This window comes from Centroberyx gerrardi, chromosome 7, assembly GCF_048128805.1.
Source record: "Centroberyx gerrardi isolate f3 chromosome 7, fCenGer3.hap1.cur.20231027, whole genome shotgun sequence".
Classification (NCBI taxonomy): Eukaryota; Metazoa; Chordata; class Actinopteri; order Beryciformes; family Berycidae; genus Centroberyx; species Centroberyx gerrardi.
The window spans coordinates 3,363,466-3,382,744 of record NC_136003.1 but is presented as its reverse complement, the minus strand read 5'-3'; the positions used below and the strand labels follow the sequence as shown (position 1 = coordinate 3,382,744).

Below are 19,279 nucleotides of genomic sequence, written 5' to 3'. Positions count from 1 at the left end.
CTGGATAGCCATAGCGGACAAATTTATATCCCATAAAAAGGATATCTAACGTTACCTGCCGGAGTGTCTCGCAAGGTAACTGTACTGTATGGTTTGTTTGATTCATTTTGAGCCTGACGTTCACCGGTGCCAGTGGTTTGAGGCTGTCTAGTCAACACAGTAGGTGTCGGTAGCTTTTAGCTGGCTACTTGGATAGCTGCTGTAATGTTATTCCATGAAGTGTCTTACAATTGCCGTTGTACTGGCTAGCGATAGAAAGCTCAACAGTTTTAGAACTGTAGCTGAAATATTCAAACATTGCATCTCATGGAGGCCTGCTGGTCATTCCCCCTGTACATAACATCTTACCTCTTTTAGAGTTGACACCTTTATTGTTTATGTCGTATGTTACATTAGTTTGTACAGTACTCACATTTACTCTGCATTGTCTGTGCTAAATGATAAACATATAATATAAACGTCATTGTCAGTGTAATGTTCTTATGAAGCTAGCAAAATTCAATAAGTTACCCTTTCTCATTCCTTAGGTTACCAGAAGAATGAATCGGCTTCAGGATCCACCTACATGCATGTTGATCATCCTGGTCTGGAGCCTGTATGTTTGAATGTGTTCTCACTACAGAATGCAATGAACATTTATAAAGCAGAGGTATAGAACAATAAGTTTCTTTTATGCATTCTGTGCATGAATTGATTTGCCAAATAATATGGCCAACATGTGACTTTGGATAATACTGTACATGACAATAAATTTGAGTAAAATATCTGTGTTCTACTTTATTACACATCCATGTAGAGAAACAACTGTAGCACACCTAAAAGTCTTTTAGTGACAGGGGCATCGGACAAAAGTTACTGAAAAAGTAATATAATCCCACACACACTGTCTACACTTGCATGTAAGTGTAGACAGTGTGTGTGGGGTTATATATTTTTTTCCCTTTACACACCCATGTAAATTAAACGTGAAACCAAAAAGTAACCACAACACTTGACTGTTCATACAGAATAAAATTATTTTATTATAGAAAAGGCATAAAAAAGGCACATGTAAAAACATAACACTGCTGCAGGACCATAATGGGGTGCTGCTATGTTACAAAATCTACATCTGTAAGTGTACACAGGGGAGTGTTCACTGTAGCAGTTACTGCAGTGTAGTAAAGTAGTGCAGTATCAATCACAAAAATGATTTATAATTTGATGTTTTTAGTTATCTGTTATGTATTCGTGGAAAACACCCAACTACAACCTGACCTCATGCCAGATAACCAAAACAACAAAAGAAGAGACTAAGTATTCAAATGAAATATATTGACAGTATGTGTACCCTCTTCTCAGTGTCTAGCCTACAGATCCTTTGTCAGCTAGTGCTGGGGCTTTCTAGGTCGCAGGGTCAGAGTAGTGATACCAGTGTGTGTGGTGCTGTGCATATGCTGTGAGCTCCCTGATGCTGCCAGCTATGTCGGGTTCAGACTGCCTCTTGATTGAACCGAGACACGTGGCTGCAATGACGTCCTCCTTGGCTGGCCTGTCAGACTGGGCGCACGGGTCTTCTGGGACGGGGATCATGAAAACCTGGCTCACATAAGGTGCAGGGTCCTGGAAGACGTGATCAAAGATGAGGTCCATCAACTCATCGACGTAATCTGTGGAGTAACAGAAACACAGAAATCAGTTCCATTACAAGAGTGTACATCACATACTAGTGTGAAGCAAATTTGCAATTTTCATTTATAGATTACTTTATACTATAGTTTATACTTTATGACATTTGTATATTTATTTAATTTTCATATTTACAAAGTTTTGTGTGTGCAATAAAAATGTGTTGGTAAACATACTGAAAGTTGGCTCAGGGGGTCGGCTAAGCAGACCCAGGGTCCTCCTCATCCTCCTCTGTTAGGTCAAGACGGGTCTCCTGGATGGTCTCTTGATAGGTGGGGAGGTCAGGCTAGGTTGTGGAGGAACAAAGGGGACAGCTGAAGAGCCAACTCTGAAATCTCTGCAATCCAAAACTACATTACCACAAACTACAGCCTCAATAATTACTATGTAGTTGATTCTAAATGTCTCCTCCACAGTCAAGGAAAATAGGACATTATAACCTCCAGAGAGGTAGTATTTCTTGTCATCGTTCAGGTTTTCTAGGTTTTCTAGGTTGCCACAACCCTAGCTGATTACAAGACTAGATTTACAAGACTAGGTGCAAAGAGAAGAACGTGAAATGTTACATCTCATCAACCATCCATTCATTTGGTGTTAGAAGTGAAATATTCATGTTGACAAGAGTCCCTGATCGACAAGGTACTTTTCGAGTTTTGCCACGTTACAGTTGCGGTTGTCTCGTGTACAGAGATGTGTCCGCAAAGTGAGCCAGAGGAGCTAGCGTTAGCGCTAACGCTAGATTAGCTTGCTTCAACTAGCCCCTAACCTTGATTATAGTACATGTGTCCTAACGGCACCGGGTTAACGAGACGAGGTGCTCGTTTTGGCCGGCTGAGGTAGCCTACAACCGACTCTAGCTGCACATGTTTTTGCCCCTATTGCTAACTGTTGTCGTTGTGGCTAACAGGCTTCCTCGTATTCACAGGCCCGCATCAAACTCTCTCTCATCAGACTGGAGCTAAATCGCTACCCGATGCTAATCGGACTGAAATACCATGAACTACCTTATCCATTTCTCATTCTCAAGCTACGTTAGCGGACACATCTCTCCAGACAAGGCAACTGATTTAGCAACAAAGCACCATAGACTGTATTAAAAAATAAACATGAAAACAATGTCGCAAACAAGCAAATGGAACATAACTTTACACACGTTAGCAAAGCGGGACGTGTTGTCAAGCCTAGCTGAATGTACCCAACTGTAAATATTATCACAAAGTGGCGACACTTACCGATTGCACATTTGCTGTTGGGCCACATCCAGTTGGGATAAATCCATCTTTCAGGAGCAGTTTTGATGAAAATCCTGCTTTGTATTGACACTCGTTTACGAAGCAGTCCGAGGTAAAGCGGTTAGCACAAACATGCAAATTTGGACTAAGTTTACTGTAGTCAGAATGTTATTGTAAAAACAATATTTTTATCTTCCGATGCTGGGAGGCAATGTAGAGCTTTGTGTTCAGCCTTGAAGCCAACAACGCAACATTTAGCATGTTTTGCTCTTGCTTTTGATATCTTCTAAGCGAAGTAGCGAAGTAAAACAATGGCGGCCGAAAGCACACAGAGGAGCAGAGGGGAGTGGGAGTGGTTATCCAGCTCGGAGGTCGGCATATGCAAATTGCTACCCTTGGGACGTCACAAGGGGAGCCAAATCAAAACGGCTTGTAGAAGCACATGTTTTCCCAGGAAGGAGGCCAGGGCAACAATGCAGAGGCATTCACTTCTCACATTCTGTGGGTTGTTAGGTTGAAGGATGACTAAAGTGTATGTGTATGGGCAAGGAAAAACGTGTTTTTCATAATATGGGACCTTTAATCTTAGTTGTCACCTTGTGACAAAAGGGAGGAATGTAAGAAATAAAATGTATAATGTGCTTTTTTATATGGATAGTACACTCTGTTCTTGCTTTCCTTTGTCCTGGAAAGTGGAGTTTTTTTTTGTCCTGCTTACTACAATGATGTAATCAGTGCTTGAATGCATGCATGATAATTATATTTGGTTATGTGTGGTTTTAAATGATTCTATAGGTGGACACGCAGTAAAAAGTCTGAACTAGTGGGTTTGGTTTTGAACCAAGTGGGTTTGGCTATGAGCCAAGATTTATAGTTTTGTTTACTTTAACCTATATAAGTGGATCTTAAACTCCGTTCTTTGTCACTTCTTTGTTGCTTGTTTGGAACACTGAACTAAACCATGCATGGCTGAATAAAGAATCCACAGAAGACTCTTGAACCTTGCTTATTCATTTTGACCCACAACGGGTGAAGTAAATTTTTGCATTTACAAGTCTCCCCACTGTCAAAGGTCAGGCTCTGACTCTGACAGATGGCCATCATCTCAAAGTATGACTTCACACTGGAAAACAATCAATCACTGAATCAACATCATCTACCCACTTCAGCACACAGATACACACAGCATGTTAACACAGACTTACTGGGAGCTGTGGTGGAAGCTGTCTATGAGGTGGCTCATGGTGACAAATGGATGCTGCAGAACTTGACTGGGTGCTATCCGTTCAGTGGCATCCAGCTGTAGCATCTGCTTCAGCAAATCCACAAATTGGCTTGAGCTGGAAGTAGAATAAATCAAAAAGGTCAAGAATAAGATATTTGCGTGAAATGTCCTCACGTTCAAGTCCTAAAAGTTGATTGGTCAAAAGAGACCACCTACCTGCTCAAGATCATCCAGGGAGCTGAACTTACACTGGATCCCAGTCATATTCCCATACTCAACTAAAAATACCGTAAATCCTCTAATAGTGGCCTGTAGTCAATTAAAAGCCGGGTCTCCGATAATGGCCGGGGGCGTGGTCGACACGAACAAATAAAGGCCGGCCTCAAATACAGGCCGGGGAAAAAAACAAAGGAAACAAGACTAGCCCTCGGCGCACCGAAACCTCCAACGGTGATATGATATAACTGTATAGATTCTATTCTTAGCTTCAGTTAGCTTCAGCTTACATGCAAACAACGGTGGATACCGGTAAACTCCTGGTGCCTGTTTGTAACTGTAGTTTGTAGTAACGTACAAGTGCCACAAGATGGCTCGGCCGGCGGAAGTCTCGGGAGCATGCCGTCGTCGATTACCGTAATTATCGGTAATGCATTGCAGTAACAAAAAAACGGCTACCTAACGTACCCCAACAGAAGCAGATCAGAAAACAAGGAGGCTTCGTACTAAAATATGAGCAAATATACTTATCAAACAGAGGGAATTAGAAATAAAGGCCTGTCTCTAATATAAGCCTGCTTCCAATAAAGGCCTGGTACCCTCTGCAGTTGAGGTAAATAAAGGCCCGGGCCAATATTAGAGGATTTACGGTAGACAATGTTCTAGTTAGCTACTCTATCCTGAATGCAGTGAATGGCACAGACAGAAAGAAAGACAGACAGACAGAAAGACAAATAGACACACATACAGCCAGACCAGCTAAATGAGAACAAAGGAGTGCTGGTACCTTGAGTCTCCAGAGGTGGTTGTTGGAGCAGGTACTTCTGTGGAAAAAGCATCTGATTTTGACTCCAGAGTTGAGCAGGTGGTCTGGTAGCTGACCCTAAGTCTGCATTATATATCTTATCTGGAGACACAAAACAATGTCTGGACACATGGAACTACAAAGGACAGAGATGTCTCATCTTGACACACTGTTCGTGTCGCTTCCTCAAAAGGCTGCAGCACTTTCACTGTTGCCTCCATCAAAGTCCACTGATGGTGTGAGAAAGACCCACCAAGGCAAGGGCGGAATTTACAGGGGGGTCGGGGGGGTCGCAACCCCTGCAATATCAGAAACAGGCCAATAAGACCCCCCCAATAATATACCATAATGAGTATAAATTAACTCCATATAATAAAGACGAAGATAAAAACCCTCACCTCCTCAATTTTGCACTTGGTTGTGGCCAAGTTGAGCGACAATCGCCTGGTCCTGGTTCGTTTTAAATGAGAGGTGCGGAGACGCAGAGGAGCGGGCAGATTGGTAGGCGGAGCGGGACGCGGGCTCACTCTCGTGAAAAAGTCACGTTCATGCTCGTATCGCCCACATGCCCGCCTGCCCGCCCGCCCGCCCGCCCGCCCGCTCAGCCAGAGTTCAATTGTATTTAACTTGTTGACACCGCAATGCGGAATTTCACCACACAATTGATTATCAGTGGACACCATGTCACCTGACTAGTGAAATGAGAGTTTGTTCTGTTGTCACTGAGTTTGAAAAATGGAGGAAAAGTTGATTCTTGAGGTCTGTGATTTCCCAAAACTTAATGACTGCTTTCTAAGCAGCTACTGGGACATTAATGAGAGTCCAAAGTGTCGGTGCAAGAGTGGGTGTATCAGGTGTGTACATTACAATTCAATAGTTATATATAGCTGTGTAAACATATGCAAGCTGTAAGAAATAAAATGTATACTGTGTCTTTTTAATGAATATTATACTTTGCATAGTGGAGTGCCCTTTGTCCTACATACCATAGTGATGTAATCAGTGCATGTATGTGTGCATGTCCACTATATATGGTCATGTGTGGTTTTGAGTGATCCTATAGCTATACAAATAAAGTTTATTATTATTATTATAGGTGGACACATAGTTAAGAAGCCCGAACTTGTGGGTTGTCTTTGAGCCAAGTGGGTTTGGCTCTGTGCCGAGATTTACGGTTTTGTTTACTTTAACCTATATAAGTGAATTCTCTCCACTCCTGTCTTTGTCACTTCTTTGTTACTTGTCTGGAACATTGAACTGAACCATGCATGTATGAATAAAGAATCCACGGAAGACCTTTGCTTCTTTATTTTGACCCACAACGGGTGAAGTTTAATTTGCCCTTACAAAGCGTTAGCTAGCTAGCTGTCATTATAGCAGCATCTTCTGGACTACACAGCTGTGCTTTGCGGCCGTTTCTATGGTTACCACACACGGTGAGTGCCGCAGAGAGGCGGTGCGAGTCTGCATGCAGCTGTTGCCTCCCGTGTAAAAAGCCCTTAAGGCTGATTGGCAACTGACAGAAGTAGAGCTGATCACTTTTTAAAAAGCATGTTGTTCTTCATTGCATAGTTGCTTGCTTCTGTACTGTTGATAAGACTTCTCATGGAAAACACACTTCAGCTGTTTATTACACCATGTCATGAAATATATACATATGGCCTTTGAACTGCTTTCTGCTGGTTTTTAGATTGAAAGTGGTCTAAAAGCATTTAGTTCTTGATTTTTTGAGTTCTTGGTTCCATTGCAGTGAGCAAGTGCACAAAAGACCATTCTTTATAGGGACATTAGTGGCTCTAAAATGCTCTAGAATCAAGCATTAAGCTGGTACAAAAATCTCCCTGATTGGATGAATGTTTTCTAATAATTATATTTTATTTGCTGTTGTTGTTGTCGCCACTCAATAGTGATTAGAGATTGGACCTAAACATGTGAATAGGGCCCTCTAGAGCGCAAGATATAGGCAGTGTGGCAGTATTATACACAACAGTATCACATGAGTATCTGTGTCTGAAACATAGACCCAGCTAGGAGGCAGATCTAGGTGGCAGAGACACTATCAATAATATAATGTAATTAATAATGTTAATGTAATGTAATTAATAATGTTGTAATTCAGTAACTGAACAATGGGGTTTGTTGGTGACTTTCTGAGCTGTTGGTTTGTTACATTCCACTTGGGGTTATTTGGCACTTGACCGCTATGAAAACCATAATATACACTACTCACCAAGATTGAATGCAGCTGGGATGAGTTTGTAGCATTGAGATTTTTACTTCCCATTCATTTGAATGAGGCCATGAAAATAGCCTGAAAACTTGCAATTAACACGTTCATGAACATATTCCAATTTTAAAACTGCCATGCGAGTAGCCTACCCAGTGGCATACCGAAACAGAATCACCGGATTCTGTGACGGTTAACGCTGTTTCTGCCATGTCAAAGCAGGCGACCCTGGTGGCTGGCATGATGCTTTATTGTGTTTGGTTCAATGCTCGGCTCGATGCATGGTTGTCACTAGTTGGATTACATCTGGAACAAGATTCCTATTCCGTGGTGCCAGAGGGAATACACATCATAGGAGATTCTGCATATCCCCTATCACTCCAATTTATGGAAGACGCAAACAGACTCCATCTGTCCTCCTTGCTGCATGGGCCTCAAAAGTCTCATAGAAGGATGGGTTATTACTCACTCTTCTGCGTGAGCAGGTTCCTGATGTTCTCTGACGTATAGTGGCACTCTGTTCACTGGTGCTTGGCCATGCCTCCCCAGCTCTAGATCATCCATCATCAGTGGAATTAAAGATATTAAAGATAAGATATAGAATTGAATATCTTAAAGGAATATTGTTTGTCATTAGAAATGCAAAAACAAAATACACACAACCTATGTTTTTTTTTTAAAACAAGTTGCTCTCATCCCATAGTACTCCCACGTTATTCTCCCCTCTCCTGTTGCCCGACTTCGACCTCTTGTATGTGGTCAGCATAGTTTTTTGTGATCCTCTTCACCAGAGAAGTTCTAGCTATGTTTTTGGAATTCTTGTTCAAGTTTTTTGTGTAAGGATATTTTCTTTCTGTAGTGCAGGTGTTGGTTGGCTTTTGTGAGGTTCAGATGTAGTAGTATGGTCTGATGAATGAAGCAAGTGTTATTCACACTAACAAACGACTTTGCGTCGTTTAGGTGATGAATTTAGTTGCCTACCTTGTTTGGAGTCCACGCATTCTGTCTGGTTGGATGGGGCTGAAGGTGCAGGAAAGTATGCCTTTCTGGCATTTATCAGAAATGTTGTGTAGATGGCGGTAATAAACCTGCAAAGGGGAACATTGATAAATGTTCTTAAGATCCACAGAAATGCCCCTAACCTCGCCTGCAGAGCAGAAGTATAGGTCGATATCCTCTTCTTACCATTGAAAAAAAGAGCTAGTCAATTTTGGTCCCACTTATTGCTAAGTGATCCTGACTGCTACCATCACAGAGCTTTCACATACAACCATCAGCAGAGAGTGACCCCCTAGAACAGTTAGCCCCAAAACACTGTCTAAACTCACCCACAAAAATCACACCGGCAACATTCAGACATATTGAAATGATCAACCAACAAACATACATTCACTATTGGAAAAATGAAATTAAATAAACAAGCTTAAGTACCATCAAGCATTAAATAGAGAGTACAAATATGCAGAATATCTTACTGTAATTAAAGACCCCAAACAAAGAAAAATACGATGTACAGACTGAGCGACCACCAGCTGACCATATAGACAGGATGCCACAAACAAACATGGCTTCCCAGAGAAACAAGAATCTGCCAAAACTGTGATTCAAGGGACATTGAAAGTGAAGACCATTTCCTCATATTCTGTAAATAATGTGAACATTTAAGAGAATAATTTTTTTTCTTTGAAAATACACTAAATTTTAATGAACTTGAAAGCCAAGAAAAAATGTCTATTCTACTTGGAGAAAAAATCCCTGCCAACACTGTTTCATAGTTTTATTTCTCTCTCTGTTTTACTTAATCTATCATATTGTTATGATCTTATAATCATTTACTGTTGTTATTATTGTTATTGTTTATTCATTATCCTTCCTACTTTTATTACAAAGTAATAAAGTCAATCATTATTATTGTTCCTGTTTGATGTACTGTAATTTAAATGCTTTAGCAACACATATATACAGTATGTCATGCTAATAAAGCTCATTGAATTGAATTGAATTGAATTGAATTGATATGTCTCTGTGGGTGCTGAGGAGTTTGAGCACCCCCAATATCCTCCCCACCTCCATCCCAGCAACATTGGGTACGTTTACATGCACACCAATAATACGATTATAATGTGATTAAGGCAATAATGCTACTGAGGCAGAACCCATGTGAATTTTATGTTGAAATAAGTGCTGCTTGGTCTATGTAAGCCGAATTCGAGAGTAGACCCTGATTGAACGTAGCCTATTGTAACAGCTGTATGCTGTGTATGTATGTGAAGCAGGTTAAACGATCATGACAGGGTCTTTGAGGAAGTAAACACAAATAATTGCATTGCTGAAAATAAAATGTATTTTGTTAATATGATTGTTTGCCTTATAATGACCACTGATTGGAGACCATGATACGGCTATTACCGCATTTCATTACAAATCAGCCACCTCAGGTAGTGCAAAAAATAAACACGGGTGAGCGACCTAGTTGTAACTGCGCGTTGAACTGAGTTATTTGCGATTTACATTACATTAAATACATTTTGAATATTGCGAATGAATTTACAGTATGTTGCCCCTGGATGCTGCCACAGGCAGGAACCCGCAGCGTCGTTCCCCATTTGTAATCCGGACGAGTTAAGAGGTCGCACCAGTCTGACCAGGACAGTAGTGACAGCTGACAGCTACAGAGTTTATCTGGTCTATATTTAGTTTTCTACCGGTCGGTGTGTGGTAGTTTTTATTCGTAAAAGGTAGGTTATGCTGCTCCTTCATTCGATGAGTTTTGTTGAGGTTGTGCATTTAAACACGTTTGGACTAAATTAATTCAGTAAAATACGTGCAGCAAAATAGTGTAATCTTAGTAGCTAACAACATTTTCTTCTGTTTTTTTTTTTTTAATCAGTGAAAACCAATAAGTGCAAATGTAAAGAAGAGCGTTGGAACACCTGGATGTGAGCTGACGGGTGATAGTACCAGGCATATAATGAATGACACTCATTTATTTTTATATTTTTAGTGGTGAATTTCTGGTTTAGCAAATTTAGCCACAGATATCCAACACCATATGTAGGTCAACAGCTATTTCTACAATGTCCTCACAGCAATATAGCCTATCAAGTGACATTGGGATAATATTACCAATTTATGCAGGTAATATTACACAGATTTATCATTGTGGCCTACATGTTAAATTTAGGGTAAGCCAATATGAGGGGTGAGAGTAACAAAAGTTAAATGATAAAAATAGATGTGATGAAAATGCTTGTGAATTTAAAAATGTAGTGATAAATTGTCACGTGATTTGATACATCCAAAGATGATTTGATTAAAAACAGCTCTTTTTATCATTCATCACTTCTTTCCATCATTCATTATTTGTCATTTAAACAACAAAATTGCCGCTTATCATTTAAGGCGAGCCCCAGAAGGGTGGACATTGCAAAAAATTTACTGATAAAAGTTCAGATGATGAAAATAAATATGAATTGAAAAACACAGATGCAATGGCATGTGGTCTTATAAAGAGTTACATTTTCAAGTGATTCGGTGATCTGGTGAAATAGCTGTGATGATTTCAAATTTTTGTTAATTTCATCGCTCGCTCTATAAAATTCCCATTAAGGTAATTTATCATTTAGCATGATTCATTTCTGTTACTTCCGCCCCTTTATCATTTAACCACAGACTTTTTATGGGTTACACAGACAGAAACGGTTTCTTTAGAGTTCCAAAGACAGCAAAGACCATAAACTTATTCCAAAACTTTTCCATGACTTTTCCACCCCTTTTCAAATTTCCATGACCGCATTTTAATGAGATTGAATTAAAAAGTAGCCATCACCTACACTAATTTTAAGCATTATTTTGTGTTTCACTTTAAAATCAGGGATTATGATATTATTTTAACAGTCAGCATCCAACAGTGTTTCCTCCAACAGGGATGTCTAGATTGTATGGGGGCCAGCCACAGCTTTCTGTAACATTTGACAGTATTCAAGAAAAAAATCATTAACTTCACAAATAAAATTTCTAGACTTTTCCAAAACTTCTCTCCCTTTTAGCATTTTTCATAACTTCTCCAGGCCTGGAAGATACAGTTTTAAAGTTCCATGACTTGTCCAGGTTTCCCAGGAGTATGGGAACCCTACCATTTGTCTACCTCATGAATAATTCATGTAGGCTACGTCTGATGAAAATCATCAATGTGATTTCCAGTCGTAGCAAACTTTTTCATAGCAGTGGTGTCTCCAGGAGCCATGATTTTATTTAATTCTGATTTGTTTTATTTCATGAATTAACTGTAGCCACAGACACTGACAAGTGTCGTAAATGGCTTGTGTGGACTTGGGAGCCAGCTACTTTTTATTCATGAACCCTTTTAGCCAGTGAGCACTGATTAGCCACAATGATAGTGTACAAGTGTATAATGTACAAGCATGGATTCTCAGGAAAAACAAGGAATGATCTTGCCATTTATATTTTTATATACATTTACACTGAAATTAAGACAATGTCCAGGCTAACAACTCTGTAATGATACAATAGATCATATTAGCCGTTTAGCCTCATTGACTTCCATGCAATGCTGGTCTGTGTGCCCATTAGAGGGCGGTCCAAACACGTGACTACAAGCATACCATTGTAGAGATAGCGAGTTGGAAGGCTATCTGTCACTATAATGGCTGTGGTCTAACTTGAGTAATTTTTTTTTACTTGCACTGTCATACCTTGAAATGTCAATCAAAAACCACGCTTACTGCCAAACCTTGTAGCTTACCTAGTGGCCGATCAATTTGTATTACATGCCCATTATACATCAGGCCGCTGGTATTTTATAGCATTGTGTCGGTTACAGTCAACTTGTGTGTGTGTGTGTCCAATCTCTTCAGGCAGACCATCTTGAGGTCATGTCTGGTCAGCCATGGACCAGATTACTTTTCACCATGACACGGTGCTGTCGGACGTTCACCTGCTACTGCCCAACGCACGGCGCCTTATGACACGCCTCAACCACGTAGGACAGCCTGGTTTGTATTCTGTTTACGGCTGTGTGTTTATGTGTGTGTGTGTGTGTGTGTACTTGTTCTTCTATCCAGTTTGACTTTTGAGTTTTAGACCTTCGGAATGAGGACAAAATTTTCCGTTGATTAGGATTAGTTTAACTTAGGTTTGAGCCATTTATTCTTTTTATGACCAATTTTTGGCATGTAGGGGTGAGGGTTAAAGTAATAACCCGTGGCAAATGTCAGTTTTGCTATTCTTTATCTCCAATGCGTATAACAGTAGTGATTTACCTACTGTATATAGGGCTGTCGCAATAACCGCAATATTGCAATACCGCGCTATAGACAAGCCAACCGTGGTGGATGGCAAGCAACCGCCACAACCGCGCTATGTTCACGTTTTTTCTTTTTTTCATGAGGCTAGGCACTTCTTGTTTTACACTTCAATGCGTGTGCACTGAATATTAAATAAATTCATAATGAAAACAATAAGAGTGTATTGTTTCCCTCCAACAGCGTTTACATGGAGCCTTTTAATCAGAATAGTAGCCCAATCAAAATAAAAATGCCTCATATAAACGCCTCAATCAGAATAAACTGGCCGATCCGAATGAAATTTCATTCTCGTGTTTTTCTGACACGAGTCGTATGTTTTGATAAAACTGTTGCTTCATCAGAAAGAACAGCAGTAAAGAAATAACCGACGCAGGTCCATCTTTTAAAAACGTAAGCCCATGTTAGTGTTGGATTCGGTGTTTTGCGCATGTCAGAAACTTTTATTCTGATTACATACTGTGGAGCATGTAAACGCACATCTTAATGCGATCGTTATATTTATTGCTCTTGTAAACACTTGCGTAGCAATCTTCCTTCGGAAAGATTTCATTCAGAATGAAAAAAAAATGTCTCATGTAACCGCAGTCCAACTTGGCGACTTTGTCACTAGATTTAGCGACTTTTCAGAACCCCCTGGCGACTTTATTTCTGAAAAGCGACTAGCGACAAATCTGGCGACTTTTTCTGACCATGGGAAGCAATGTTAAAGTGTTGAATCTAGGGCTGAAACGATTCCTCGAGAAACTCGAGTAACTCGATTACTAAAAATCATCGATGCAAATTCTTTGCATCGAAGCTTCGTTTAATCCATATAACTATATACACACTCAGTGTTTCACACGGATGATTATTACTGTTGCACAACGCGCTGGAGAAAGAGAAAATAGCGAGGGGCGAAGAGAAGAGACAGGCCAGAGAAAACGACAGAAAGTGTCCAAAGTTTCGGATCCAGTGTTGCCAACTCGGCGACTTTGTCGCTAGACTTAGCGACTTTTCAGACCCCCCTGGCGACTTTATTTCTCAAAAGCGACTAGCGACAAATCTGCCGACTTTTTCTGACCATGGGAAGCAATGTTAATGTGTTGAATCCCAAAGCATTTGGCAATAAATTGGTTCGGCTGATGCCGGTTTTCTCTACTTGCTTGTCTAATCCAGAGAGGTCTGACGGTCACAGCGCTTCCCACACACAGCGTAGCTCCTTCCCTCCGCTGAGAGCAGGGACTGTAGAATAGGGTCCACTTGTAATTGCTACCGGCGTACGCCGAAACTGGCCGGGTGGGCGGAGTCAGCACTTAATATTAAAACGGGATGAGATGAAGGCTAGTAAAGAATGCACGTTAATTATGGCTATATGTAATGGCTAGTTAAGAACGTAAATCAATATGGTGGCTAGTTATGATGTCCCTAAGTTAGCTAAGTTTTGCTCAAGAAAATAACCACAGAAAATAAAATGCTGCAGTCAATTTGTGAAAGCCTGAGCTTCATTCATGTTATTATTATGATAGTCACACACATACACACACACACACACACACACACACACCCACACACACACACACCTACTCCCCTCACAGTGATGCATAAAATACCCCAGAAAGCAAAATATCAGGTGGTGTAAGTAGCAATTGGAGCCTAAAATGCACCAGTCCAATACAGCAGGTATATTCAGTTTAGTTTGATTGCAGTGAGTAGGGTCAGCAGGTGTAGGGCAACCCTTCAACATAGTAAATAAATGTACATTAGCCAGTCTTATGAACTTGTATGATATTTAGGCCTAGTAATAAATATCAATAATAATAATTATTTCACCTCGTTTTCAGTAAATCACAGTGTCGTATGGACAGCTTCGTGCGGACAGCTTTTCTCTTTTGTATATTTACTATTGCTCTTTAATAAAGCAAAAGTATTTCTTATCCGATTACTCGATTAATCGATGGAATAATCGGTAGAATACTCGATTACTAAAATAATCGATAGCTGCAGCCCTAGTTGAATCCCAAAGTATTTGCCAATAAATTGGTATGGCTGATGCCGGTTTGCTCTACTTGCTTGTCATCCAGAGAGGTCTGATGATCACAGCGCTTCCCACACACAGCGTAGCCCCCCTCCCTCCGCTGCGAGCGGAGACTGTAAGTTATATATTGATATGCAAAATAGCATGTGACGTCATCCGGCAACTTCTTATCGCATACACCACATACCGCGCTGTTGAGCCACCCTAAATCACCGCAGGGGAAATTCCTTCACCGCGACAGCCCTAACTGTATATCCAGTTCATGAAAGCTTTTACATTTGCTGTTCTAAACACCCGGTGTCTGGTAGGGCTTTCCCAGGAAAATCCTCTGGTGCACAGGAAGTGATGTGTTTTACATTTTCGGTTTTGTTTCGAATAAATGGAAGAACTGGGTAGTTGGCATGAGCAGCGATAGCCACCATGGCTGAACAGACAAAGAAAAGTGTGCCACCTACTGTACAACTGGTGCTCTGGAGCGCTTCCATCAAACCTTGAAATCCTTGCTGAGGTCTTATTGTACAGAGTTGGATGGTGATTGGGAGGAGGGCTTACCCTGGTTGCTGTTGGCGGCCAGAGAGGTGGTACAAGAGAGCACTGGTTTTAGCCCTAATGACGTTGTATTTGGACACACTGTACGTGGTACACTAACTATCATGAAGGATGAATGGAAGACGGTGGAGCCACCACAGAACTTGGTGAGCTATGTTAATGGGTTCAGGCATAGGCTGTTTGTGGCTGGGGAACGCGCAAAGGAGAAGTTGACGAGTTCTCAAGAGAAAATGAAGCGCCTGTATGATCGACAGGCTGAGCGTAGACAGTTTAGCCCGGGTGATCAAGTTCTGGCTCTGTTACCCCTGGTTGGTTCACCTTTCCAGGCTAAGTTTATGGGTCCTTATACTGTTGTGCGTCAGGTCTCCGAGTTAAACTATGTAATTGCCACTCCTAATCGTAGGAGGTCAACGAGGCTCTGTCATCTTAACCTGTTGAAGCCTTACTATGCTCGGGCATCTGAATCTGGTGAGTCACAGGCTGAAGAGCTCTCACAGAAGGCTAAACCTGCCCTTTTGGCAAACACGGAGGCGTTGTGCTCCTTGGCTTCTCATGCACTTGCAGAGTGTGGGGAGGAGGGGAGTGCATCACCTGATGACAGTGTGTTGCAGGGTCGTTTGAAAAACTTGGAAACCCTTAGCAACTTGCATACTTTAGTGGGCCATTTGGATGATTTCAAACGTGAGGAATTGGTTAACCTTATCAAAAGTTATCCTTGTTTGTTTTCAGATACTCCTTCTCGTACACATCTCATAGAACACGATGTTGATGTTGGAGATGCAGAACCTATTAGACAACGTTTCTATCGTGTGTCAGCTGACAAACGTAAACATCTAGATGCAGAGGTTAAGTATATGCTGGATAATGATATTGCTGAACCTTGCTGTTCCAGTTGGGCTTCTCCGTGTCTTCTTGTAAAGAAGCCAGATCTTACTCACAGGCCTTGTACAGACTACCGTAAGGTTAATAACATTACGAAACCTGATTCTTACCCATTGCCTCGAATGGAGGATTGCGTGGATCAAGTAGGTTCTGCAAAGTATGTGAGTAAATTTGATCTGCTTAAGGGTTACTGGCAAGTTCCTCTGTCTGCACGTGCTCGGGAAGTGTGTGCATTTATTACACCTTCAGGACTGTATGCTTATACAGTTATGCCATTTGGTCTGCGCAACGCACCGGCAACATTTCAACATCTGATGAACCGCGTGGTTTCTGGGCTGGCTGGTTGCGCAGTTTATCTAGATGACGTGGTCATTTACAGTTTTACTTGGGATGATCATGTCCAGTGGATACGTTTGATAAGTTGGCATGGGCACAATTAACTGTAAATCTAGCCAAATGCGAATTTGCAAAAGCAACAGTGACTTACCTGGGAAAGGTGGTCGGTCAGGGTGAGGTGCGCCTGGTGCAGGCTAAGGTCAGTGCTGTTAAAAACTACCCGCGTTCCATCACCAAGAAAGAGCTAATGCGTTTTCTTGGCATGGTGGGTTACTACTGCAGCTTCTGCAAAAACTTTGCATCGGTAGTGGCACCCTTGACTGATTTGCTGAAGGCCCAAGTGAAGTACATCTGGTCCTCTAAATGTGAGAGAGCATTTGGCAACATAAAAGCGCTCCTGTGTTGTGCCCCAGTGTTGGCTGCCCCAAAGCTAGATCAACCTTGTAAGCTCCAAGTGGATGCAAGTAATGTGGGGGCAGGAGCAGTGTTGTTGCAGACAGATGACCAGGGAGTAGATAGAGCTGTCAGTTTCTTCTCGAAGAAGTTCAAGCCTTATCAGTTCCATTACTCAGTGGTTGAAAAAGAGGCTCTCGCATTAATTTGGGCCCTCCAACATTTTGATGTGTACATTTGTTCAGGCCTGGCTCCCTTGGTGGTTTATACGGATCACAATCCGCTTACCTTCTTGCGATACTTACAAAATCCAAATCAACAATTGATGCGTTGGGCTTTGTTCTTACAACTATATCACTTAGATATTAGCCAAAAAAATTCAAGGAAAAGATGTCACAGTAAGGCAAGGCAACTTCCAAGGAAAAGATGTCACAGTAAGGCAAGGCAAGTTTATTTATATAGCACATTTCATACACATCGGCAATTCAAAATGCTTTACATAAATAAAAGAAAAATAAAGACATAGGTAATAAAAGATAGAAAAAGTGCATTAAAAAAAAGTGCATTACAATCACAAAGACAGTGCAAAAAGATATAAAAGATAAAAAAGATTAAGATAAAAGAATAAATATTCCAGTGCAGATAAGCGTTGCCCTAAATTTCTTAAAAAGCCATGGTGAACAGAAAGTTTTAAGCCCTGATTTAAAAGATTCTAAAGTGGAGGCAGACCTCAGATTTTCTGGAAGTTTGTTCCAGGCATGTGGTGCATAACAAGCACAGATCCTGTGCAGGCCCACGGCGCGTGTGTTCAGTTCAATTCAGTTCAATTAAATTAAATTCAAGTTATCAGTTAATAAATTCCACAAACGTTACTTAAATACCACAAGGTGGGCTATACGTTACCTACCGTTAACGTTTGTAGGGCAGCAGAAGACGTGTTCAGTGATGTAAATAGGTTTTCAATGTAGTGAGTCCCCTGAGGGACCCACAGGTGGTAATTTGAGTGGGTCCCGGGGAAATTGAGTGGGTCCCCAATAAAATTTGTGTTTTTTGACAAATTGTAGTGTTAAACTCGTGTTTGATGTTATATGGTTATAATTATGGTTATATTCATGTATGTTGACTTAATTTTACCTACTCCTACTTATATATTTGATTGCAATGTTACACAGCTCTGGTTACAAATTTCTTTATTCTAGTATATCTTTAATTGTACGTACATTTTTTGTTTTTATTTCACACTTGCTTTGGCAATGTAAATGTATGTTTCCCATGCCAATAAAGCCCCTTTGAATTGAGAGAGAGTGAGAGAGAGGGGGGGGGGGGGGGGGGGGGGGGGCAGTGTGTGCCCAGCAGCCTGTGTGACACAGAGCTTCAGGAGAAAGCGAGGAGCATAAAACATTGTGCTTTTTTCCACGCATGAAAAAAAAACAACCGAGCCCGACATACAGTTGTAATAGCCGCAAATATGCCTACTATGCTTTTGGAACATTGTTTGGTTGCAGTAACAGATTAAGTCACTGGGTGGCGCTCCTTGTTTTTTTACTGAGACTGAGTTACAGCAACAGGTTCAGTAGGCTACTACCAACTACTCCCAGTCTACCCAATACTGACGTCGTCTCGCTCTGTCATGCTATCCAGCATGATGTATTAAACTATATCCAGGAGTAACGTTAGCCTACTTCCCTAAAGCTAACAAGCACAAAGCTAATGTAAGCTAAGACACGACCAAGCGCGTTACAGTCTCGGGTCCCGTCGGGTTCGGGTCAGGTTGCAGACCTTTGTGTAGTAAATGAAACGACTAGTTAGTGAAATCAAAGTCCTATGTTGCAAACAGAATGGGCATTTTTATCTTGTGGCCATCCACAATGATATGAATCGATTTGAAGAAACATAGTGGCTGACGCACAGACATGTCAATCATGGCTTTTTTTCCCCGAATAATAACGAGCAACTTCGGGTAGAAGAAATATCTGTTTCCATCGCATTAGCCTATCATCTTCTAGGAAAAAATAGGGTGCATCCCCTGGACGCGTCGATAGTGAGTTTACTGCGTCCTTTCGGATTTTAACGCGTCAGAGACGCAGGACGCGCACCTATTTACATCACTGCGTGTTATCAGGTTACTGTTTACAAATCCCATTACTAACACACTGTTAAGTTTCACTTTTGTTTTCACACCAGGAGACTCTGTTGATTGAGTACAATGCTGCTGGTCTGCTGTCTGTGCATCTCCACATGGCAGACATGACATGATGCGCACATCAGGTGCATTAGAGATCAATTTAGAACAATTTCTATACATTGACCATTTGATTTTGTGCCTCTGTATGGGAAACACTGCATCTCGCTTTGCCAGATTTTTCTCCCGCTGAAGTTACAGGTAGTTACAGGTAGTTAGGTAG

The 19,279-nt window shown here is 41.1% G+C and overlaps 2 protein-coding genes across 3 annotated transcripts in view; one reads left to right on the top strand and one right to left on the bottom strand.

The window, feature by feature from the left end:
* Positions 1–1,174: 1,174 nt before the first annotated feature.
* Positions 1,175–2,947, bottom strand: LOC144539533 (uncharacterized). Of its 2 annotated transcripts, none has more exons than XM_078284946.1 (2): positions 2,901–2,947; positions 1,175–1,649 (listed from the first exon to the last, which is right to left on the bottom strand). In XM_078284946.1, exons 1-2 carry the CDS (start codon positions 2,926–2,928, stop codon positions 1,384–1,386), a joined length of 294 nt encoding a protein of 97 aa, XP_078141072.1. In that variant the 5' UTR covers positions 2,929–2,947; the 3' UTR covers positions 1,175–1,383. The 2 variants fall into 2 exon arrangements, with proteins under 2 accessions (XP_078141072.1, XP_078141071.1); XM_078284945.1 differs by lacking the exon at positions 2,901–2,947 and adding an exon at positions 1,845–2,074.
* Positions 2,948–10,007: 7,060 nt separating this feature from the next.
* Positions 10,008–19,279, top strand: part of mettl22 (methyltransferase 22, Kin17 lysine) — a 36,242-nt gene continuing 26,970 nt past the window's right edge. Inside the window, exons 1-2 of the mRNA XM_071907525.2 lie at positions 10,008–10,111; positions 12,251–12,388. Coding sequence (XP_071763626.1) covers positions 12,283–12,388 — 106 coding nt within the window. The 5' untranslated portion in view covers positions 10,008–10,111; positions 12,251–12,282. The remainder of the gene's footprint in view (positions 10,112–12,250; positions 12,389–19,279) is intronic.